The sequence below is a fragment of the Babylonia areolata genome, chromosome 9, assembly GCF_041734735.1.
Source record: "Babylonia areolata isolate BAREFJ2019XMU chromosome 9, ASM4173473v1, whole genome shotgun sequence".
NCBI lineage: Eukaryota > Metazoa > Mollusca > Gastropoda > Neogastropoda > Buccinidae > Babylonia > Babylonia areolata.
This window is the reverse complement of record NC_134884.1, coordinates 17816094-17842466: the sequence shown is the minus strand read 5'-3', so window position 1 is coordinate 17842466 and position 26373 is coordinate 17816094. Positions and strand designations below refer to the sequence as shown.

Sequence of the window (26373 nt, the reverse complement as noted above, 5' to 3'; positions counted from 1 at the left end):
CCACCCTCACGCCCACAGTTTCACAAAATCCAACACAGTACCGGCATGTCAGCATAGAAGTAGTGTTTTCGGTCAAAGACTGACACAGGACTGATCTGACAGCCAAGCGCCAGAGCTGTCAACACCCCGGCCTCCACACACGCCTTGTTCAGCACCTGAAAACACAACATGTCCAAACTATGATCACCAGAACAGCAAAGGAGGCAACTGTTGTCCTGACTATCAGGGTTAAAATTTGAGTATAGTGGAGAGTGTCTTGTCCAGTTTACATCCCCACTCTCCTGGCCGAGAGCGCTTTAGGATAGTCGGTGTTGGGATGGTTACCAAAGGCCAACTAGCCCCCAAAGGCTGCAGCACTGATAATAGAACATACAATACAGAAACCACTGCCAGTGATAAGAGCTGGACAGTACAAGGTCTTCAGAGAAGAAGGCCCCCTCAGTCAAGTGTTTCAGCCCTGAACTCCTTACACTCTAAGGGGGCCGGAACGTACCCAGGTCATGACTCCTGGATGCCCTTGTATTGCCGCCTTTTCTTTGTTCTGTTTTCCTGGTCCTCAGCAGGTTCAAATCCGTGCCTCAGAAACCACTGCCATATCATACAAAAGCAATATCACACACATTCCAGTATTTTTTCCCCATACAGATATACACAGCTGAGTAGTGGTCTGGTGGCGGTAACAAACCCACCCAGGGAGCGAAAGAATCTGAGTGCATAGGAACAAGTCCCACTCTTGACAGCATTTTCTCCCCCTCCACTAGACATTGGGTGGTGGTCTAGATGCTAGTCATTCAGATGAAACACAGATGTCCTGTGTGTAGCATGCACTTAATGCACATTAAAAAAAAAAAAAATGGAAAGAAAAGAATTGTCTTTGGCAAACTTTTGTAGAAAAAAAATCTGTACAAACATACACACACACACACACACACACACATATATATATATATTTGCAAGCAGGGAAATCAAAAAAAGAGTTGCCCTGCATTGTAGCAACATGCTCTCTACAGGCAAATCTGTTCTAACAGTAATACAATAATACAATACTGAAACCACTGTCAAATGTTTAACTGTGCATACCCATGAAAATCTTGCATACATGTGTGTGTGTGTGTGTGTGTGTGTGTGTGTGTGTGTGTGTACTGGTACAGTGTGTGTATGTGCGTACAGTACTGATGTGGGGGTGGGAATACATTGTGTGTGTGTGTGTGTGTGTGTGTGTGTGTGTGTGTGTGTGCACGCAAGCACGTGTGCTGGTACAGTGTGTATGTGTACTGTTCACACACTCATACACACATACTCACCCCCACATCAACACACACACACACACACACACACACACACACACACACACCACACACACACACACTTGCACAGAACTTACAGGTAGGGTGCCAGGAAGAGCAGCATCAAAGAAGGCTACCTGTGTGTTGACAGGTGCACCATACCTGGTGGCTGCACCAGAGAACAGTTTGCTGCTGCTGCTGATCTGTGCATGTACCTCCAGGCCTACCCGGCTCTGCCACTCACACTTTCTGTAAAAACAACAACAAAATCTTTGTCTATCTGTCTCTCTGTCTATCTATCTATCTACTATCTATCGATCTATCTATCTGTCTGTCTATAATAGTATAAAGAACCTGCCCCCACCACCTTACACACACACACAAAAAAAGAGATCCACATACTCCCACATATATGTACATGTGTGTTTATGTGTGTGTGTGTGTGTGTTCATTTGTTCTTTAATGTCTTTCCACTGTAACTGATATTAGACGAGTGGTGGGGGCATGATGGAAAAAGATGGTGATAGAATGAGAAAGAAGACAGGCACAACAGACAAGTGGTTAAAGCACTGGACTTTCATTCTGAGTGTTCTGGGTTCAAATCATGGTTGCAGCGCCTGGTGGGTTAAGGGTTGGGATTTTTCCAACCTTCCAAGTCAACAGATGTGCCACTGACCTGCTAATGCCTGAACCCCCTTTGTGTGTATACCCATGCAGAAGAACAGATACTCTCATTAAAGATCCTGTTACCCATGTTGGTGTTAGGTGGGTTTTAGAAGCAAGATCATATCCAGCATATATATATATATATATATATATATATATATATATATATCCCTGAAAATGGAGTATGGGTGTCATCTTTTTTTCTTCTGCATTTGTGGGCTGCAACTCCCACGTTCACTCATATGTACACGAGTGGGCTTTTATGTGTATGACCGGGTTTTTTTTATAACCCGCCATGTTGGCTGCCATACTCCGCTTTCGGGGGGTGTGCATGGTGGGTAAGTTCTTGTTTCCATAACCCACCGAATGCTGAAATGGATTACAGGATCTTTAACGTGCGTATTTGATCTTCTGCTTGTGTATACACATGAAGGGGGTTCAGGCACTAGCACGTCTGCACATATGTTGACCCAGGAGATCAGAAATATCTCCACCCTTTACCCGCCAGGCGCCGTCACCAAGATTCAAACCTGGGACCCTCAGATTGAAAGTGTAACGCTTTAACCACTCGGCTATTGCACCCGTTGAGTATGGGTGTCAAGATACAGGGTAAAAATGGTCTACATCACATGTATTATCATCCATTTGAATATGAGTGAATGTGACTGTGGGAGCTACAGCCTGTAAAGACAGAAGAAGAAGGAGAAAGAAAAGACGGACTCACAGAGCCAAAGAGACAGCAAAAATGTAAGTAAATTGTAAGTAAATCAATTTTATTAAAAACAAAACAACACCAAAAGACCTAAACCTAAATGAAGTGCATAAACAGAACTGTGTATCCGTGATTTTGAAATTCCAAGTCCTGATCTTCTGTCATAGAAAAGGAAAAGAGATGTGTGTGTGGGCATGATGGAAAAAGAAGTGTGTGAATGTGTGTGTGTGTGAATGTGTGTGTGCGCATCCATGTGTGTGTGCATGCATGTGTGTATGCATGTGTGTGTGCATGCATGCATGTGTGTGTGTGCATGCATGCGTAATCTTGATATATATATATGCGTAATCTTGATGTGTGTGTGTGTGTGTGTGTGTGTGTGTGTGTGTGACACTGTTTTACTGAGAGAGAGAGAGAGAGAGAGAGAGAGAGAGAGAGAGTAAATATCGGTTCATCCTTCTTATCCCTATATATCTGTGAGAGATTACATGTATCTGGGTATAGTCTGTATTACCACTGCTTTTGATAAATCATTTTCACTGTCAGTTCTGATACTTCAGAAAGATAGCACCTGACAATTGGCAGAAACAGTTACTTGCGCGTCACAAAACAAGTGACAAATACCTGGATGTCTTTTTGGACAGCCGACGAATATGTCTCATGTACGTTTCAAGATATGATCGATGCAATGTGTTACCACATTTACACATATTTTTCAAGTTGTTCAAATACAGTCGGTTCCATCCCATTGTTGCCATTTTGTCCTCTGCTGCGTGAATGGGGGTTAACTCTGGAGAAATAAATTAAAAGTGGGGGGCTACTCTTCAAACACAGAGCCTCAGAACCAAACAGGAGTTACCTCTCTTGTACCACCGGAAACAATACGAAAACATAATGGAGTGCACTGATTAAACAACAGATCCTTCATTAACCAGGAAAGTGTTTGCAGAGATTTGCGTTGCTCAGCGTTTCTCTTCAGAGTGTTGATTAAATCAAAAAGGAATTATTGCAAGCAGTGTGTGCCCCAGGTATTTAAACTACTTTTAATCTTGATATTTTGGGAATGCATTGTAAACTGAATGTTTGGAGTGCTTTCGGAAAGGTACAGTTGACATCGACAGTGACAGCAGACGAGTGCGGATGTTGTCAGCACACTGCGAAAATTACCGAGTGCTAGCACCATGTTTTGTACTCATTGATGAATGCAGTGCTGGTCCTGAGTTTATATTCAGCAACATACATTCGCATCAAACATGCCATCGGTTTTTAACCCAGTTTTTCATCTCGTTTATTTTTAACTGTCACCTGGACGACTGCATGTCTCATGTATCATGCTGGGTCGGTGCAACCTTTACTGGCTTTCGTCTCATTAATCATTTTGTTAGTAATAGTGTAAGGGACATTTTGAAATGAAGATATTACCGTGTGAAAAGCATATGTGTATATTTATTACAAGTTTGATGGTTTAGTTGGAAAAAAAAAAAAAAAAAAAAAGATTGGTTTGACAGGAGATCTGAAAATATATATATATATGCAATAGGACTAGGAGTGTCGTGCTCCTCCACCACTCCCACACCCGTGTTTACACACACACACACACACACACAGAGCATAATAGATATATACACAGGCCACTTTTCCCATATCCTGTTCATTACATCGCGCGCGCGCGCACAAACACACACACACACACACACACACACACACACACACACACACTCACTCACTCACTCACATGCACACACACACACACACACACACACACACACACACACACACACACACACACACACACACACATTCACTCACCAAGCAAACATACCCAAGTGCTCCTCCAGCCCCGTTATCCCCCTCTGATTTTTTCCCCAGTCAAACTTCACTCTTAGTGAAAAGACATAAATTATGGAATAGAGCAACAGCAACAAGTTGAACAACACACACACACACACAGACACACACAGATCGACACACACACACACACACACACACACACACACACACACACACACACACAGTGACACTCAACACGTATTGAGTTGACAAATCTAATAAAATATAATGGATATCTTTTTTAATTGAGTGTTCTTTGTCTGATCATGATATAACTTTGTTATAAAAATGGTGCCTAAAGATTGGATTACATAATTTGTGAAGAATATTACTATATTTATAATTTATAATTATGGTTGTGATGTTATCACTAAACTGATGCATGTACGAAATTATTATTCCAGTGTCATTGGGGCTGTCAGCAATGTCAGGGCACAATCCTCCTCCCCATGTCAAGGCAGCATCTGAAGGTGATGAGTTTGCTCAGTTTTTAGGATTATTAATTTTTATAGTTCCAGTAATGTGTGTGTGTGTGTGTGTGTGTGTGTGTTACATCTTTCAACTATGTTTATCTTTGTGTGTGTGTGTGTGTGTGTGTGTGTGTTCTGGTTAGTTGTGTGATTTCACTGTGTTAGTGTTAATATCTGAACTAATTAACTGAATAAAAAGTTGATTGTTTAGTTGTCATACATTTTAAGAAGGTTCATCTCAGAAGTCTTTTTCTTTGTAATTATTCAGTTTATTGTCACTCTGACTCAGAAATTGCCAAACTTGTTCAGTGTTATGAATGTCGCTTTGGACAACACTTTGTCTATGCCATTGGAGATGAGTATCTGTTGCATTTTCCACATTCACATATATACTGTAGAGTGGGCTTGCACATGTATGACAGGTTTTACCCTGCCATTTAGGCAGTCATACTCCATTTTGGAGGTGTGCATGCTGGGCATGTTCTTGTGTCAATAACCCTCGGAATGCTGACATGGATTACAGGATCTTTAATGTGGGTATTTGATCTTCTGCGATTGTATGTATACATACAAAGCGGGTCCAGGAACTAGCAGGTCTGCACATATCTTGACCTGGGAGATGGGGAAAAATCTCCCAGGCACTAGCAGATCTTCAGATATGTTGACCTGGGAGATGGGAAAAAATGTCCCAGTCAATAGCAGGTGTTCACTTAATTTTGACTTGGAAATGGCAAAAAATTTCCACCCATGAAGTTAAACCACCAGGTGTGCGGAAACTCGGGGATCGAACTCAGAAAACTCTGAGGCCTGAACCCAACACTCAAACCCTACAGTCACAGCAGCCATGTGACCAGTCAGACCCTCTGTCCCCCAACAGACCTGTCGTACCTGCGGATGGAGGAGGACCTGACATGTCCGGTGTGTCTGGAGCTGTACGCTGACCCCCTCATGCTGCCCTGCTCGCACAGCGTCTGCAAGAAGTGCCTGGCCGACATTCTCATCTCACGCACCAAGGCCAGCAAAGAGGGTAAGTCTTACCACCTACAGGTATATATATGAATTATTTACTTCTGAATATGATCTGTTGTGTATATCTTATACTATCCATTCTTGAATGTCTTTTTACTCTTTTACACATTTCCTACAATATATATATATATATGGAGAGAGAGAGAGAGACATAGTTATGATTATGATTTGTTGCGCACATCATCTATCCATTGTGGAATGTCGTGTTACTCTTTTACACATTTCCTACATTATTTGTAAAGTTATGGCTATGATCTGCTGCGCACATCTTATATCTATCCATTCTGAAATGTCTTATTACTGTTTTGCACATTATTTGCAGGCTTGCACCTCTGCTTAGCAGTTCAAGACTTTCCCAGCATTCCTCAGAGTTGCCAGCTTATTTGGAATAGAACCCTATTACAGAAAGAGTGCTTTCTCCCTTGTTGCTTTTATCAAGAGGTCTATCCAATTTTCTGTTTGTAGCCACAGTAGAATGTAGTATCTTGTAAACTAATGCTAAACGAGTTGAGTGAATGCCAATTTGAATGTGAACATACTAACATGGCACTTATTGACAGTAACTGCAAACAAACAAAAATCCACTGCACCTACCTGTCTTTCTGATATCATCAGTGCTCCCTCAAGAACTTTCCACTTTTCCTCAGACTGTCACATTCTGAAAATTCCTTGTGTCAGTACAAGAATCACATTGAACACTCTTTCCTCTTAGCTGCTTCTCATATCAGGAACAATCTTCCGCATCAGATCTATTCATCCGACTTTGTCTTTAGCTGTTCACTGAAAAGTCATCTTGTCAAAACCTGTTAGTAAGCACTCTCTCTTTCTTACTTCTACAACACCACCCCATGCATGCTAACTCCCCTTGCATGTATGAGGTATGAGAGAAGAGTGGGTGGAGAGAGAGAGGGGGTGGAGAGAAAGGGAGTGAGAGAGCAGTCATGAGTGGTTCATGTAATTTGTAACTTTTTCTTTCATGCAAAGCACATGAGCTCCTAGAGAGAAAGGGTGCTATATGAATTTATGTATATTATTATTATAACTGACTGGACCATGCTTCATTGTTTCCCTGAGAATGTGTTATTATTCAAGCTTGGTGTTTCTGTGTGTGTTGCTGTGGTTATGATCTGGTGTGCACATCGTATATTTGTCCATTCTTGAATGTCTTATTACTCTCTTTTTTTTTTTTTTTATATAGTCTTGTTTTGTTTTGTTTTTCATTTTTAACACACATTTAGGAGAAGAGAAAAAAATGCACACAATGAAAACAAAACAAACAAAAAAATGAATATGATAATACTGATAACATTTGGTCAGATACTGGTAGTATCCATTGAGACAAACAGCTTCTGATTCTGTGCAGGAAAAAAAAAAAGAAAAAAAAGTTGTAATCCATGGTTTTAGTTGAAGAAGGTTTTCATCATAACAGGAGTAGTAACGGCAGCTCTGTTAAAACGAATAACTTTTGAACAGCATTGACATCCTTTGGGTTGGGGTTTGCCCGCAGGCTTGGAGTGCCCGTCCTGCCGCAACCAGCACAGCATGTCCGAGGACCGCGTGGACAAGCTGCCGCGGAACCTGGCGCTGGAGAACATCGTCTTCCGCTTCCAGGAGCTGCAGAGCTCCACCATTTCCAAGAGCAAGAGCCTGGACCTCTCCGCCACCCCTCCCACCAGCCTTGACCTCTCCAACATCGAGCTGCCTGTATTTGCCGAGGAAGCCTCGGAAGAGTTCCCTTGTGGGATCTGCGAGGAGGGGAAGGAGGGCGCAGCGTGGTATTGCCACCAGTGCTCAGTGCTGTACTGCCAGAAGTGCCTGGACAGCTACCACCCCAAGAGAGGCTCGCTGCAGCAGCACCGCCTGTCACGGCCAATGAAGGGCGAGTGTGATGCGCGGGAGCCGGCCGGCCGCTGCGGGGACCATGCAGGGGAGGCCACCAGCATCTACTGCTGGGGCTGCCAGGTGCTGGTGTGCCACCTGTGTGTCTGCGAGGGCACGGGGCGCCATGCAGGGCACAAGATCCTGGACCTGGACACTGCCTGGGCACAAGTGAAGGTAGGGGGGGTGTGGGTGGGTGTGTTTGTGTGTGTGGGTGTGTGCTTGTGTGTGAGTGGAAGTGGTTGTGTCTGTGTGTGTTTGTGTGTCTGTGTGTGTTTGTGTCTGTGACTGTGACTGTTGCTATTTTTATCATTATTATTAACTCATTCAGCCCTGCACCCAAGCATTGCCCAGGCTTCAAAATCCACTTCATTGAAATGCTGTACATGTTCCTACATATTATATATGTATGTTATATATATATATGCATTTTATAAACTGAATGAAATGGGCTATCTTATACAGTATTTCCAGCTGTGTCCCCACATGTCAATTTGGAGGAAAAACCATTCAGTTTCAGTATATTTTCTGCATGTCTCCACATCAGTATGGCAGGGGAACCAGCTGAGGCTGTCGACTCAGTTGACTTGAAGGGGTTAAAGCCCTCTTGGCTGAGAGAGTGGGGATGTAACTTGGGCAAGACATTCTTCTCTATAATTAAATACTTGCCCAAATAATTTCCTGTTTTCATGGTCTAAATAGCATCTATCTTAGATAAGAGACCAGTTTCTAAGTGCTTTACAAACATAGAGGGTCATTTGCACAACAAGCTGCCTACCTGATTAGAGCCTCTAGATACTGATAATTTGTTTCCTGTATCATTCAGTCAAGCATTGAATCATGTGCGCAAATATATGTAAATTAGAGAGTGTGTGTGTGTGTGTCTGTGACTGTGTGTGTGTGTGTGCGTGTGTGTGTGTGTGTGTGTGTGTGTGTGTTCTTGCATACATGTACAAATGTGTTGGTCCAAAGAGAACATGAATGTGTGTAAAGTGTGCTAATTGATGGCAGGAGTCACTTGGGGGATACAGAAATCGTCTGGAATCCATGATCACTGTCACAGAAGAGAGACGACTGATGACAGAGCAACTGATTCAAGAAATTGATGTGAGTACATGGATGGAGTCATGCGTTTCTTGGGGATTTTGTCTTTTATATTACTCTCATAAATTTAAGCCAATCGAACCATATAATTATGTGACCTGGTTTGAGACAAAATTTGACAAAAAACAAGAACGCCAGAGACTCGACAGACAGACAGAAAATACGAAAAAAACTTAGCCGTATGGAGAGCACAGGACAGGAGTCATAATGGCTGCCGGAAAAAGAGGGCGCTTGCCAGCGGGACAAAAGGAAGGTTACCTACTTCCGGGAGGTTATCGGCCGTAGTTTCGTTTTCTCCGCATAGGCGGATAGTAGTTTGCACAGGCAGGAATGTCAGACCCCTGCTGGAGTCTGCACTAGTTGGGTCACGGTAAGTATGTTATTTAAACGTAATTTTAGATAGAAAATTTCCTTTTGTAAAATTCATTTTGAACATAATGCAGTTGCTCTGAGTTCAAACTCTGTATCGTATGAACAAGATGTAGACTCTGGCTTTGCTGTTGATATTTGGATCATCACTAACACTGGAAAAGAGTAAATGGTGGCTGTGTTTGTTTTGCTGTCAAACAGTTGGATAAGTGCCTGAATGTGAAATATGTTTATTGATTATGCATATACACAAATCAAAATTTCTGTGTGCACAAAATTAGTGATAGCAAGTGGTATTGTGACTGCTTTGTCATCTGCACTGTTTCAGTGGCATTACTCCCACCCAGCCTCCCACAACGAAGCGATTATTGTCATCAGTAGGGGACTTAGTAGATGGTTCTCTGCCTACACTGGGGCTGTGACATACTAACTAACCCAGGTGTGGCTGTGTATTCAGCAGGGGGGGGATTCGCAATGAGTGGTGTGGGAGTAATGGTAGTGAAACAGTGCAGATGATGGAGCAGAAAAAAAAGGCAGTGAATTCCAGTTTGTGCAGGTGTACTTGGAGGCCCCATGGCAGACTGGGTTAGCATTGGACTTCTGATCCACAGCCAGTTCATCAGTTGTCAGGGTTCGAGGCCCCCATATCAGCATGATTTTGTGTACCTGACCTTGGTTTGGGGAGGTGAAAGGAAAGGATAAAGCCCCACCTTCCTATTCAGAGCCCTTGATACATATATATATATGATGGCCTTGAAAGGCTTTGTGACTTTTAACCTCTAACTTTACTTTAAAGTTGTGATGGAGTGGGGATTGGGGGGGTTATTAAAGGCTACCCCAGAACAACACCCTTTCCTTTTTGTAACAGACCCATAGAACAATGGTCATTTCCAACTATGGGATGTCATTCTGTCTAGCCACAAATAACCTGGGGGGTCATTTGAGGCTAACCCAGAATAACCTTGGGGTAAAATCCAGTGAGGGGGTAGTTTGAGTCTGTTACACCGATTTATACACTTGAACAACTACAATGACTCTCAAACTAGGAGACAAGATTGCACTGACACTGCAGCCTTGGGGGCTAGTTGGTCTTTGGAGACCATGCCCATGCCAACTGCCCTCTTGGCAAAGAGAGCAGGGTTGAACCATAGACAAGACAGTCTCCACTGTAATCAAATTCTAACCCAGACAGTGGGGGACAGCAGTTGCCTCAGCTTGCTGTTCTGGTGGTCATAGTCAGATATGACTGACTGGGGCAAGACACTCTCTACTTTAACCAAATTCTAGCCCAGATAGTCAGAGACAGCAGTTGCCCTCATTGCTGTTCTAATGGTCATAGTCAAACATGACTGAATTGGGCAAGAGACACTCTCCCCTTTAACCAAATTCTAGCCCAGATAGTCAGAGACAGCAGTTGCCTCCATTACTTTTCTGGTGGTCATAGTCAGACACGACTGACATGGGTAAGCCACTTAGCCAGACACAACTGACTTGGGTAAGCCACTCTCCACAATATATTCAAATTCTAGCCCAGATAGTCTGAGACAGCAGTTGCCCTCATTGCTGTTCTAATGGTCATAGTCAAACATGACTGAATTGGGCAAGACACTCTCCACTTAAATCAGATTATAGCCCAGATAGTCAGAGACAGCAGTTGCCTCCACTTACTGTTCTAATGGTAATAGTCGAACACAACTGACTTGGGCAAGACACTCTCCACTGTAAGCAAACTTGGGTGCAGATAGTCGGAGACAGCAGTTGCTGCCACTGCTGCTGATTTGGTGGTCATAGTCAGACATGTTGGACCTGGGTAAGACACTCTCCACTTTAAGCAATTTCTAGCCCAGATAGCTAGAGACAGCAGTTGCCTCCGCTGCCATTTACGATGGTCATGGTCGGACACAACTTGACTGTCATACAGTGCAGCTGCACTCCACACACACTGCGTGCCCCTTTCAGAGCGTGCACACGAGCAGCCAGGAGAAGGTGGTGCTGCAGTACGACCGCATGATCCAGGACGTGACCTCCATCCTCAGCACCCACAAGGCGGCTGCCCTGCGCCACCTGCAGTCCCTGCACTCCGCCCGGCTGGCCGCATGCAACACGCACGCCGCCGTCATCGCCAGCCAGTCGCAGCAGCTGCACAACCTGATGCTGCGCTGCAAGGACCTGCTGCAAGAGGACCGGCGCCGGCATGTCCTGCAGTGCTGTGGGGAGGCCCCGCCCCTCGGTTCACAGGTCACCGAACTGGAGACGCAGTGAGTGGTGGATGATAATATATGAATGAATGATGTGGATACTATATAGCGCCTATCTTCGGTCAGAGACCAAGCTATAAGCGCTTAACAAACTCGGGGCTGCCCACCTGGGTAGAGCCAACTGACAGCTGCCATTGGGAGCTCATCATTCATTTCCTATGTCATTCAATCCAGTTTCAGGCATGCACACATACACACATTTTACATGCATGACCGTTTTTATTTAGCCCACCATTTAGGCAGCCATGCGCCCTTTCTGGAGGGGGCTGGGGGGGGGAGGGAGGAGTAGGGGGGGGGGGGGGGCGCCTAAGCTGACATGGATTACATGATCTTTATCATGTGTATTTGATCTTCTGCGTGCGATACACACAAAGGGGGTTCAGGCACTAGCAGTGGTGGTGGTGGTGGTGGTTTGGAACATGAATCGGTAGCATAAGCAGCATTGACTGGAAGTTGTGTACCATGTAAATGGAGTGAGTTACCACTCTTTTTAAGTTTATTGTTGTTTGATCATTTACTCTCCTAGCCTCACTGATCTTTCATTTGAGTTTTAAAAAAAAAATCCATTGAGGCGTCCATGTTTGTTCTGTAATGTCCGTATATTCTGTGTAGCATATTGGGGATTAAAAAGGCTGTGCCAGTCTGGAATAAAAAGCCGATTTGTGTTTGCACAATTCTTCTGTCTTTGCTGCTGCTGCTGTGTGCACATGTCAAATGAGTGGTATAAGGACAAGCCCAGAGCTTCCTTTTGAGGAAGTGTCTGCTTTTGTTCCAGTGTACCTTCTATTTACCTGTGTGCCAGCTGAATCGATTGCATGAGCAGCATTTACTTGAAGTTGTGTTCCTTGTAAATGGAGAGAGTTACCACTCTTTATTGTTGTTTAATCCTTAACTCTCCTTGTTCTTTCATTTCGAAACATTGATACATTTGTTTTTTTTTGGGTTTTTTATACTTATTTTTATATAGTACCAATCCTCGGGTAAAGACCCAGTTCTATGCGCTTTATAAACACGGACTCATTTGCACAACAGGTTTCCTACCTGGGTAGAGCCAACTGATAGCTGCCTTTAGGTGCTCATCATTTGTTTCCTGTGTCATTTGGTCAGGCTTCAGTCATGGACACACATACACAAGTATATTATTAGACTTGATTTTACTTCAGAGTTTGGCCACGGACAACCCTTTTGCTGCCATGGGTTTCTTCCTATATGTGTGCTAAGTGCATGCTGCCCTTGGGACCCTTTTTTTTTTTTAATTTTTAATTTTTTTTTTTTATGCCCTCGGGACCTTGGTTTACTGTCTCATTCAAATGACTAGCGTCCAGACCTCCATTCAAAATCTAGCGGATGGGGAGAAAATACTGGCAAGTGTAGGATTCCATCCTGATGCTCAGATTCTATGGTTTCCTAGGCCACTGCTCTAGGTTACACATGAACCCAAAATGATTCATCTGTTATGTATAACATACATATGATGTCAGCACTCATACATAAAATAACCCACGGCAACAAAAGGGTTATCCCTGGCAAAATTTCACTGTAAAATTCATTCTGATATTCCAGTATACATACGTGTGTGAGTGTGTGTGCTTTACTGAAGCCTGACTGAATGACGCAGGGAATAAATGATGATCGCCAGATGGCAGCTCTCTGTTGACTCTCCCCAGGCAGCCCGTTCTGTAAATGTGACTTTGTAAAACACTCAGAACTTGGTAAGAGTGGTCTCTGACCCAGCATCAGTGCTCTGTAAGTATCAGCAACAGCAACAACAATAACAGTATTGATGATAATGATAATGAAAATAAAAATAATCATAATGATAATAATAGATTTTGATAACGATAATGATAGAAATGATAATGTGTAAGTGCGAAGGATTCATCACTGTGTTCACCAGACACGCGGAGCTGGCCTCCACTCACAAACACCTGTGTGGAGACCGGGAGGCGCTGTCCAAGATGCGGTACTCTCTCACCGAGTTCAGAGCTTCTGCCTTTGACCTTCTGCAGAAAGTAGCAGGTATGTATGAGAAAATATGAAAAAAAAAGGAAAGTCCCATCTTTTTTTTTTTGTTGTTGTTGTTGTTTTTTGTGTGTTGTCTTTTTTCATTATCTCTTTTCTGTTTCTGATGTTAATTCGTGTGGAGTCACTCAAGCTCGTGTATGCGCGCACACACACACACACTCACACACTGGCAATCTCTCTCTCGCCCTCTCTCGCATACCCTTTCAGTCACTCGCATAAACACACACACTTTCACACACACACACACACACACACATACAGTTACACACATACCGACACACACACTCACTCACAAGCACTCGCACACACCCACTCACTTAAACAGAACACATTGTATGGGGGTGGGGTGTGGGGGTGCATGGCTTTAGCTAACATCTTAAAGAATGTTTTTACTACTCTTTTGAAGAGAGTAAGAGAACATATTTGTCTGATGTCCTCAGAGATTGAATTCCAAACAGAAAAAGCAACAGACCTAAAGAATGAAGCATTGCAGTTCACTGGATAAATAACCTCCAAAGTGGAGTATGGCTGCCTATATGGCAAGGTAAAAACAGTCGTGCACATAAAAGCTCACTCATATATGCGAGTGAATTTGGGAGTTGCAGCCCGCAAATGCAGAAGAAGAAGAAGAAGGATGATTGTTTGCTTATTATTTTTCATTTTGCTTTGATACCGCTTGTACTGCATGGAGCATTGAGTTCACCGGGCATTTTTCAGGGGACGCCACCGAGAAATGCGTGGTCATCACTCCGACCATTCGATCCATGATGCTTACCTCCCCTGGCAAAAGTGACTCGTCCTCGAGCCTGGAGTCGCAAAGCCCGTCCCCGTCTCCTCGTGCAGGGAACCGAACCCTGATTTCCTGGGGCTTCAACTCCACGACGTTCAATGCCGAGTTCCTGACGCAGTCTGCGCAGTGGACGGTGACGGTGGAGAAGAACACCAGCAAGATCGGCAACATCAACTCTGGCTACCTGTTTGGGGTGGGCGTCGCTCACGACACCCTCAGCTCCAAAGATCAGGTCAGCTTCGCCTTTGGTTTCTTTTGTTGCTTTCTTTATTTCATTACTGATGATGGTTTCCCTTGCCGGTTTCTTTATTTCATTGCTGATAATTTACTTATCACCTGTCGTCAGTCAGAGACACAACTTTCAGTCCTTTACAAACACAATGAGTCTTTTGACTGAACTTTACTTTGATGAGATATGTTGTAGGAGCCTGGTTGGCTATATACACTATGGTTGGGTTGTAGCTGTCATTTGCACAACAGGCTGCTGACCTGGGTAAGGCCGATTGAGAGTTACCTTTAGGTGCTCATTTGTTTCCTTCATCACTGAGTCCGTACACAAATGTATTTGATTGGATTTTTCTTCAGAATTTTTCCAGGGACAAACTTTTATTTGCTGTGGGCTTTTTACTATGCACTAATTGCATGCTGTATGCTGTATACAGAACCTCAGTGTATCGTCTCATCCAAATGATAAAGTCTGGAGCACCACTCAAGGTTTAGCAGATTGGGGTAATTTCTAATGGTGGTGAGTATTGGATTTGATCCAGTGAGGTCAGATTCTCTGTGCTTCCCAGGTGGACGCATTACCGCAATGCCACCACACCACTTCTAAGTTAAATGGTTTTTGACTGAAAATGACAAATGAGGGGGAAGTGGTTTCCTATCATAATGCATCCATGTCTCAAGCAGGCCCAAGAGATGCTGGCACCTGATCAGGAAATCGGCGTAACACTCCCAAAGACATGAGTTCTTTTTCAGTGCTCCAAGTGCGTGCTGCACAGGGGACCTTTTCTCATCTCAGTGTACTGATTTTCCAGTCAAACTTTGGAAAAAAAAAGTGCGAGATATTGGAAACCCAGACCCCAATGGGATACAGTTTCGGCCAGTAAGGATTTGTTTGTATTTGTATTTCTTTTTATCACAACAGATTTCTCTGTGTGAAATTCGGGCTGCTCTCCCCAGGGAGAGCGTGTCGCTACACTACAGCGCCACCCATTTTTTTGCATTTTTTCCTGCGTGCAGTATTATTTGTTTTTCCTATCGAAGTGGATTTTTCTACAGAATTTTACCAGGAACAACCGTTTTGTTGCCGTGGTTTCTTTTACGTGTGCTAAGTACATGCTACACACGGGACCTCGGTTTATCGTCTCATCTGAATGACTAGCGTCCAGACCACCACTCAAGGTCTAGTGGAGGGGGAGAAAATATCGGCGGTTGAGCCATGATTCGAACCAGTGCGCTCAGATTCTCTTGCTTCCTAGGCGGACACGTTACCTCTAGGCCATCACTCCACTGATCTTTAAACCCTTGTGCACTGTCGCCTACAGGTGGGACTGACGGCCACATCGGCAGGCATCGTGTGCTCCAACGGGTGTCTGGCATTCTGTCGGGACGGCAAGATGGAGTCGCTGCTGTCGCTGGACCAGCTGCCCGTGTCGGTCACCGTGTGCGTCACCATGGCCGGGGACAGTGGAGTGATCTTCTCCTATCTGCTGTCGCTGTCTGGGTGGAGCCGCTGCCTGCTGGGCAAGGCAGTGCTGCCGGAGCCTGGATTCAGGTCCCGGCTGTTCCCCGTGTTCACCGTCAGCCAGCGAGTCAAGATGCAGTTTCCGTCATCATCCAATGTGTAGAGTCTACTATGTTTCGTGAAAATAAGGGGTTGGAAGGCGATGGAAATATCCCCAAAGATGGAATATGGCTTCCGTAATGGGGTTGGGATGGGGGTGGGGGTTTGAAAACGGTCGCATATACAAAAATCTCACCAATGGTAAACTTCGAGTTCTAGCTGAGGAACAGAGCGAGGGAGAGGAAGGAGAGAGAAAGAGAGGAAGAGAGAGTGCAGAAAGAGGAAAGAGAGACAGAGAAAGAGAGGAGATTGAGAGGGGAGAGAGGGAGAAAGAGAGAGAGAAAACAACTGGACCTGAATTACTTCACTCTCTCTCTCTCTCCCCCACCCCCACCTTACACCCCCACCCCTCTGTTATTTCAATCTGTTGTATCGTGCCTCCACACCTTCCTTTGCCCTCAACCAAGTCCCTGTAACCCCACTCACCCTTACAGTTCTCTGCTTGAAGCATGCTTTCTCTTTTACCCTTGCAACCCATTGTTGAAATACATATTAACTTTTCTTTTTCCTTGTCTCTTAAAGATGGCTTTGCACAAATCTATGAGATGCAAAATTCTGATATCCCCCCCCCTCCCCCTGTCCCTCCCCCCCCCCCATCCCCCCTCCCACCTACCCCCTGCCCCTTCCTCCCAGTCTCCCACTCCCTATCCCCCTTTTTCCGTACTGAGAGATGATTATGTTGAAGTCGATTTATGCATGCAAGCTTTTATAGGCATAAAAAGCTGAAGTGGATGCAATGATTTCCGCCATTCTGTGCAGATCTTATTCCGTTCTGGCAGCCTTTGGTACCAGTCTGACCTTTTGACCTTGTCCATCAAGTTTTGTGGCAGTACTTTTCATAGGATGAGTATCGTTGTAATAATGGGATGCATTTTGTTTGGTTTTGTGGTCGAAATTTAGTGATGGTCTATTTGTATGTTTCTCTGTGTTGTGGAGACATATATAAGATTCGAAGAAAAAGTGGTAGACATCTGTTTATGGAGAAAGTGATTTTTTTTTTTTTTTTAAGTGATTGACTATTTGTAGTTAGAGACTTTTTAGAATGCTTTTAATCCTTTCCAGTGTGCGTGCGACTTCTCAATCTTGGAGGAGTCTTGAGAATCCTGAATCACTCATACTCAGATGCAGACATGCCTATTCATGCACATATCCACACACATTTTCTCAATACTTCTACACTATATACATGCAGATATATTCACATGACTCACATTCACACACACACACACACACACACACACACACGCAAATGCAAGCATACACACATTCATTGGTGTGCATGTTTGCACACAGATTTGTTGATGTGTGTATCATGACAGGATTGTTTTTGTTTAACAATAGTTGTTTCTTATTCTTTCATTTTCTCGCCCACAGTTTTTTTCTCTCTGTGTTTGTGTGTGTGTGTTTGTGTGTGTGTGTGTGTGTGTGTGCTGTTAGACTGCTGCAATAGGAGACTGCTGCCGGATACTATTACTAGTAGCACGTCTTTTGTCAGGTTTGTCATTTGGATTGTTGGCAGCAGTGGAAATCGGAACAATGCCACTGGGTAAGTGATGTAAGTGCAGATTGTATTGTATTGTACTGTACTGTATTGTACTGTATTGTATTGTACTGTATTGTATAGAATTACTCTTTGTCACAACAGATTTCTCGGTGTGAAATTTGGGCTGCTCTCCCCAGGGAGAGTTGCTGTTGCTGCAGAACAGTGCCACCCATTTTATTGTCCCAGAAAGTGTATTTGCTTTCCTATCTTAACAATTTTGCCAGGGGCCCCTTTTTTTTTTGATGTCATGCGTTCTTTTATATGTGCAAGTGTATCGTACACATGGGACCTTGGTGTATCATCTCATCTGAATGACGAGTATCCAGACCGCCACTTGAGTTCTGCTGGAGGGTGAGAAAATAGTGCTGGGTGTGTGATTTGATCCCATGCGCTCAGTTTCTCTCTCGCTTTTCAGGCAGACACTTTACCGCTAGGCCACCACAAGGGTGAACCGTGTTGCACAGTGCGTGTACAGTGCTGTGCAGTGTGCGCGTGAAACCAGGCTGTGTTTGCAGTCTTTAGAAAGAAGCATGTAGCGTTACATGTGCTGGTTACACAGGATCGGTTTTGTTCTTGCTTTCTGTGCTTGACACTACCTGCTGATGAGCGAAAATACTCCCTAAGCATGTATGTGTGTTTGCTTCAGACTTCCGTCGTACCGTGTGTTCTGGGTTTGGTGGGTGACAGTTTTGAAGTTTGCTGTGATTCAGTTGGAAGTTTATACTTTCAGCAAATTCCACTGAAAGGTGACATGTTCCGGCCACATGTATGATGACAAAAGACATGGTTTACCGTAGTGTTTTGGACTGCAAGGTGTCTAGGGGTACAGGACACATGTACCCCATGGTTTTTGGACTGAGTACACATAAACCCTTTAGTTTTTGGACTGAGGACATATGTACCCATAGTTTTTAGACTGTAGATGCATATACAAAATAGTGCTTGGACTGAGCACGCATACACCTCATGGTTTTTTGACTGAGGATACATGTACCTTTTCACTGCAAGTTGTTTTGGTTTGTGGGACACACATATGCCCATTTTTGTAAATCTCTGTCACAACACATTTCTTTGTTTGAAATACGGGCTGCACTCCCCATGGAGAGCACATCACTGTCATGCAGTGCCACTCTTTTTTTTTCTTTCTTTTTTTTCCTTATTCTGCCTGCAAGTTTGTTTCTTTCTTCCTATCAAAGTGGATCTTTTTATAGAATTACCTTTTTGTTGCATGGGTACTTTATGTAAATCTGTTGCTACAAACAGGACCGCAATTTTTTTTTTTTTTGGTCTCATCTGAATGACTTCAGTGTATAGTTTCTTTGATTTCAGACCTTTGTGTCAATAAGGCACTGCTAGTTAGAAGTAAAAACAGACTAGGTCATGCCGCAGATGGTTCAGTTACAAGGCAAGGGGTCAGAACTGAAGAAGGAAAAAAGTTTCTCCTTGCAGCTGGGAAAAAATGGTGTTTAATGAGGAAGTGATGAAATAGAACCTGTCTATCATATGTACTGAGTGAAAACCATTAGCACTGTTTGGTTGTGATCTCCTTAACTGCAGTTTATGAGCTCATTTATTAGATAAATCAGCTTGGTAACACGGGGAAAAAGGATATACTGATTGTGCGTGTATGTGTGTATATATATGTGTGTGTGTCTGTGTGTGTGTGTACACACACAAACGTAATATATATATATATATATATATATATATATATATATATATATATATATATATATATATATATTATTACATTGTGTACCAGTGATTCTGTTTAACTTGCAACCTTTCCATGCATCAGTTGACCTGTTATTATGAAACTTTTTATTATGTGAAATAGTGCAATGTTTTGATGAGAGAGGGGAAAAAGAAAATCCATATTTTTTATCAATTGCCATATATTTACGTATCATTCAAGGCTGTGGTTGTGATTTATTTGCACATGTACTATTTTTTCCACAAAGTGAGTATGATGTGGAGGAATTGCTATGGTGGATGATAGAATGTTGCGAATGATCAGTGGATTGACTGGGTGGTGGTCATTGGCTTGCTTGCTTGTTTGTTTATCTTGATATTTACCATGTTTGGAACAAGTGCTATACAGAGTCATTTGCTGCCAGATACCCTTTTTTGTGTGTGAAAAATAGAATGGCATAGATGAGTAAAGTTGCTTGTGCAAATTTTTGTTCTTCACCCCCCCCGACCCCCCACCACCTCCCTCTTTTCCCCACCATGGCTTATTTGGGAGGTATGTGCAACATGTACTTAATCATGCAATTCTGTATTCTGCAATATTGTGTTTTGGTTGTTATATATATATATATATATACTTACCACTGCTTCAAGGAGTTGAAAGAAATGCATATATATATATATATATATACTTACCACTCCTTCAAGAAGTTGAAAGAAATGCTTTCCACTTTATGCTGTTATGGTGTTTTTGCTTTGTTTTATCAAGATCATTATTTCTGGGGCAGTTTCAGCAAGATCTGTTCATTTTAGTCTGTTGTGAATGTTATTTTTTTGAGTTTTACGGTTGCTGGTGTGGTTTTGATGTATTCTACATAAGTAATCACAATAACTGTTTTTGTTTCAGTATGGGGTTACTGAAGGTAAGAAGTCACTGCATATGGATGCATCATAACACGAGACATTTGCCCTGTGATAGTGATAGACATGTATGAATAATTCTGTGGATCCAGCAAAAGTTATATATATATATATATATATATATATATATATATATATATATATATATATATATATATATATATATGTATGTAACCAGGAACCACAAGATATTCACTAGATGTGTATAGAGAAGGGTAATCATCCTGCTAAAGTTTTCATCATGACAGTTGACTGAACGCTAGCTCTTGTCTACTCTTGGAATGATTCTGTACATTTTGTTGAAGACTGGGTCTGGGTCGTTTCATGGAGATTTCTTTGTTCTGAGGTGGAACAAGACTTTGTTGAAGACTGGGTCTGGATTGTTTGACGGAGATTTCTTTGTTCTGAGGTGAAACGAGACTGTGTTGAAGACTGGGTCTGGATTGTTTGACGGAGATTTCTTTGTTCTGAGGTGAAACGAGACTGTGTTGAAGATTGGGTCTGGATTGTTTGACGGAGATTTCTTTGTTCTGAGGTGGAACAAGACTTTGTTGAAGACTGGGTCTGGATTGTTTGACAGAGATTTCTTTGTTCTAAGGTGAAACGAGACTGTGTTGAAGATTGGGTCTGGATTGTTTGACGGAGATTTCTTTGTTCTGAGGTGGAACAAGACTTTGTTGAAGACTGGGTCTGGATTGTTTGACGGAGATTTCTTTGTTCTAAGGTGAAACGAGACTGTGTTGAAGATTGGGTCTGGATTGTTTGACGGAGATTTCTTTGTTCTGAGGTGAAACGAGACTGTGTTGAAGATTGGGTCTGGATTGTTTGACGGAGATTTCTTTGTTCTGAGGTGGAACAAGACTTTGTTGAAGACTGGGTCTGGATTGTTTGACAGAGATTTCTTTGTTCTAAGGTGAAACGAGACTGTGTTGAAGATTGGGTCTGGATTGTTTGACGGAGATTTCTTTGTTCTGAGGTGGAACAAGACTTTGTTGAAGACTGGGTCTGGATTGTTTGACGGAGATTTCTTTGTTCTAAGGTGAAACGAGACTGTGTTGAAGATTGGGTCTGGATTGTTTGACGGAGATTTCTTTGTTCTGAGGTGGAACAAGACTTTGTTGAAGACTGGGTCTGGATTGTTTGACAGAGATTTCTTTGTTCTGAGGTGGAACAAGACTTTGTTGAAGACTGGGTCTGGATTGTTTGACGGAGATTTCTTTGTTCTGAGGTGGAACAAGACTTTGTTGAAGACTGGGTCTGGATTGTTTGACGGAGATTTCTTTGTTCTGAGGTGAAACGAGACTGTGTTGAAGATTGGGTCTGGATTGTTTGACAGATTTCTTTGTTCTGAGGTGGAACAAGACTTTGTTTAAGATTGGGTCTGGATTGTTTGACGGAGATTTCTTTGTTCTGAGGTGGAACAAGACTGTGTTGAAGACTGGGTCTGGATTGTTTGACGGAGATTTCTTTGTTCTGAGGTGAAACGAGACTGTGTTGAAGATTGGGTCTGGATTGTTTGACGGAGATTTCTTTGTTCTGAGGTGGAACAAGACTTTGTTGAAGACTGGGTCTGGATTGTTTGACAGAGATTTCTTTGTTCTGAGGTGGAACAAGACTTTGTTGAAGACTGGGTCTGGATTGTTTGACGGAGATTTCTTTGCTCCGAGGCAGAACATTATCATGGGACATGAACTGTGAATTTTGATATTGCTCACATGGATCATCGTCAGCAGCAGATGATTGGCCGATAATCAATCTGCTGTAGACAGTGATGGCACTGAGCAGTGCTGATGCAGTTACAGAAACAACTGGACTGTCTGTTTGCGTGTGTGTCTGTGTTTTTTTGTTTGTTCACTTTCAAAAACTTTATGTGTTGAAAGGTTGTGTCGTTTATCAGTCAGCAGTTTTGATGTGAAGGAAGCCATCTCGACCCATCCTCTGCCCACCCTGCCCCCATGTTGTAAAGCAACACTATGTTTCCTCTCTGCCACAGCTAGTACAGAACACCACCAAAGTGACTAAGCAGCAGGGCAGGGTCTGCTCTGGTATGTGACCTCTGGTCTACCTAACATCAATAGTTTCCAGTGGAACACAACAGGTGCTAAGGCTACGACAGACGAACCTGGGAGTGGTTGTGTATGGAATGAGTGGCATAGGAGGTATGCCTGTGAAACAGTGCAGATGATGGGGCAGCAAAAAAAAAAAAAAAAAAAAGAAAGAAAAAAAAAAGAAGTTCCATCACTGCCAGTCATGGCAGGATGGGTTACACATTGTGCTGTGTGTGTTCAGCGAAAGGTAGCGGTGGCTTGTCGTTGTTGGTTGGTTTTGCTATGGATTGTTGTTTTGGTTCATTGCTGATATTGAGTGTTCTGTTTCGCTGTTTCATGTCATTCACATAAATGTTGAGATCTGTCTTGTCACAGCATATGCATACAGACACACAGACACAGACACACACACAGACACACACACACACACACACACACACACACACACACACACACGCACACACACACACACACACACACACACACACACACATTTACAAACACCCCTTCTTTCACTTCTGAAATTCTCCCAAACTTGGGAGATGGCTTTAGGATTCCCTTGTTGTTTTTATCATTTATATCAAATCATGTCAGTGATATATCTACGACAGCTTTAAGTGAGACAGATGACTTAGCCCAGTTTCCTAGCTCGCTATCAGTCATTAAAGCGTTATGACAATGACAAATACCATTCCTATACCTCAAGATGGAATTCCATAGATCCAAAAAATTATGCGAATTTTGCATGCAAAGAATTCGTGAAAATTTTTCATGGAGAAAAAGAGAGCTGCCCATCCACTGACTCAAAATTTACAGGCCAGTTTTGACTAAAATTATGTCGCCAGTACAATGAAAACAAGCAATCTGGGTCAAAAATGAGAGATTTTTTAAATGCAGCTCTGTTACCATGGTGGATGCACAATTTAATTTCCAGATGAATGAATAAAGATGTATTATTGTATCGTACCATGAAATGATAGATATGAAGCAAAGAGGAAGCAGCGATTTTTGTAGAACGACGTTTCTTGGGTTTTTTTTTTTAGCTCAGGCAGTAGGTACAACAACTGATACAGGGGCTTGCCTTGGATGGAGATCTCTTCAAGAAATACATGAGGCTAACAAGGAGCAGTGTGCTCAAGTAATGGACCTGTTAGAGGCACATCTCTTCAAACACTGCCACAGCCAAGAATGAATCTGGCCCAAAATTGGTCAAATTCACATGTGAAGTTAAAAGTTTTGCTCCCATGTGAAAAAAAAAAAAAAGAAAAGAAAAAGTTTCATGGGGAAGTTATGTGATGTTCATGCGAAATTCAGGTCTATGAATTTATGCAGTGACAAAAAGGTTGTCGCAGTTTGTTTTCTTTTGAGTGTGAAGTTCACATGCAAATTTCACGTAAGTTTTTTTTAGGTCCTTGGAATTTCACCTTCTGTGTAAGTTTTTTAGTCAGAGTGATAGACAGCAGACAGTATTTTATCTCAGAGATCAAAACATTGTGACAATGAAGGTACCTACTTGTCCATAATGACAGGTAAAGAATTCACTATACTGACAATGATAGGACAGTGTGGCGGTGACAGGAAATGTTTTTGCTCCTCATCAGCGATTGGAAATGACATTGTGATGTTAATGAAGAATGTTACTATTCAGTGATGGAGATGATACAATTCTGATAGTGATATAATGTTATTGTACAGTTTTGTTACAGTGAGAGATAATGCTATTGTACAGTGTGCTACAATGATAAGTAAAGTTGTACCACAGAGACCTAAAAAAAATCTCTTGCGCAATTTGTTTCTGTAGCTCTGACCGATTGTCTACTTGGCTAGTTAAAATTATCACAACAAACTCTGCCAGAGATTTTTCTGGTTCATTTTCTCATTAGTGGCATCCAGAGACATCTCTTTATTTGACGTATTGTACAGTATATTTGATGAGAAAGGTGACATGACCGATTTTTGTTGTAGTCGTTGTTGACATCATTGATGAAAATTACTGACAGTGAGAAGATAGGTTATTGTTGAATGTTAATGATGAGAAACAGCTTATTGTTGAATGTTGATGGTGAGAAGATAGGTTAGTGTTGAATGTTGATGGTGAGAAGATAGGTTAGTGTTGAATGTTGATGATGAGAAGATAGGTTATTGTTGAATGTTGTTAATGAGAAGATAGGTTATTGTTGAATGTTGATGATGAGAAGATAGGTTATTGTTGAATGTTGATGGTGAGAAACAGCTTATTGTTGAATGTTGATGATGAGAAGATAGGTTAGTGTTGAATGTTGATGATGAGAAGATAGTATGTGCTGAATGTTGATGATGAGAGGATTGTGACAATTTAGATGAATAATCATTGATGAAAAGGTTGTGATGAATAAAGAGAGAGACGTCGCTCAATGACAGTGCTGAAAGGTTGTGACAGACAATGCTTGTTCATTGTCAGTGATGACGAGGTTGTGACGGGAAGAGATGATGATAATTGATAGTGTCAGTACTGAGATAAATCATGTGTGACAGTTTCTCTGTGTCAAAGAAATGGTTATCAACATGTTGAAGAGATAAGTATCACTTATTACCTTTCAGTTGTATAATTTATATTCTTTTTATTTTACTTGTTCTTTGCCATGGCTTTTAAGTCTTTCATTTTGTTTGTACATGGGTGTATGTAAATACTTGCCCTCAATGTAAATTCATGTATTGATGTAACTGACAGGAAGATTGTGAATGGGTAGTATGTGTAAATGCTCACAGGAAGATTTTGAATGGGTGTATTTGTAAGTGCTTACAGGAAGAGCTTGAATGGGTCGTATGTGTTAGTGCTTTCACGATGTTGATTTATTTATCAGCACGTTGCTTTATAGATTTGAATGAGATATGTATGTGTGTATGTACAGTCACAATGCTCCTTTATTTGCCCTTTGCTTTGTACATTTTTAATGGATTGTGTATAAGTGTGAGTTTTTGCACAATGTTCATTTATTTATTTGCCTGTTGCTTTGTAGATTTTGAATGGGTTGTTGATAAATGTAATTGCTTGCGCAGTGTCTGTTTATTCATTGTTGTTTTATATCTGCTAGTCATTGAACGGTTTGTTTCAAAGTCATGAATCTCCCCCCTGCTCCCCCTGTGCCCCCCCCCCCCCCCCCCCCACCCCCCCACCCCACCCCCCATGCCAATGCAAAACCTGCACACATTGATTGAAGCCTGTCAGCTGGTGTGTGTATGGGTGCATCAGTGTTCTTGATGGATTTCTCAAAGTGTGCTGTTTGCTGCTGTTTGACGGTGAATGATTTTTGTACTTCACCCCCCCCCCCCCCCAGCCCCCCACCACCTCCCTGAAGTGCATGACATAGTGTTCACCTCAACCTCTAGTTCTGGGAAATCTGTGCTAGAAATTTCCTCTTTTCTGCTGCTCTCTTTTATTTTCTGCCTCTTTTGATTGTTTGCTTGGTTTGTTTTGGGTTTGTTTTTTTGTTGTTGTTTTTTTGATTAATTTTTTTTTCTCTCTCTCTCTGTTGTTTTCAGTGTATCACCAAGACAAGAGAGTTGCTGTTGAACGTTTTTGTTTTTTGCTTAATCATCTCTTTCTTGAACAATGATTTGACCGCCATGCTTATTTCATTCTTTCATTTGGTGTTTGTGAAAGCTGAATTTTGTCATTAGAAAACACGTTTGTTTCCAGTGTAAAACAATTCACACTTTTCTAACTAAACCAAACCGATTCTACAGTGAAGTCTGTGTCCTTCATGTGTGAAATCATATCTTTAGTCAGTCTGAGATTATGAGACATAAATCCTTGCATTTTTAACATGTTTTCTTCTGTTTTGTGATCGGATGGGCATTTAATGGCATGAACTAAGTTTCATGATTTTGATGCAGAATATACTTTTTTTTGTGTGTGTAATAAATATG

General features: G+C 42.3%; 2 protein-coding genes across 2 annotated transcripts in view; one reads left to right on the top strand and one right to left on the bottom strand.

The window, feature by feature from the left end:
* LOC143285766 (glutamyl-tRNA(Gln) amidotransferase subunit B, mitochondrial-like) overlaps nt 1-3441 on the bottom strand; it is a 15703-nt gene extending 12262 nt beyond the window's left edge. Inside the window, exons 1-3 of the mRNA XM_076593184.1 lie at nt 3289-3441; nt 1385-1535; nt 42-155 (exon numbers count right to left, since the gene is read on the bottom strand). Of these exons, the coding sequence (XP_076449299.1) occupies nt 42-155; nt 1385-1535; nt 3289-3422 (399 nt within the window). The 5' untranslated portion in view covers nt 3423-3441. The remainder of the gene's footprint in view (nt 1-41; nt 156-1384; nt 1536-3288) is intronic.
* A 112-nt stretch (nt 3442-3553) lies between these two features.
* Nucleotides 3554-16695, top strand: LOC143285765 (E3 ubiquitin-protein ligase TRIM9-like). Its single transcript, XM_076593183.1, has 9 exons — nt 3554-3692; nt 4899-4964; nt 5842-5991; nt 7501-8048; nt 8883-8978; nt 11304-11602; nt 13500-13621; nt 14345-14649; nt 15965-16695. Exons 2-9 carry the CDS (start codon nt 4919-4921, stop codon nt 16265-16267), a joined length of 1869 nt encoding a protein of 622 aa, XP_076449298.1. The 5' UTR covers nt 3554-3692; nt 4899-4918; the 3' UTR covers nt 16268-16695.
* The last annotated feature ends 9678 nt before the right edge of the window (nt 16696-26373 follow it).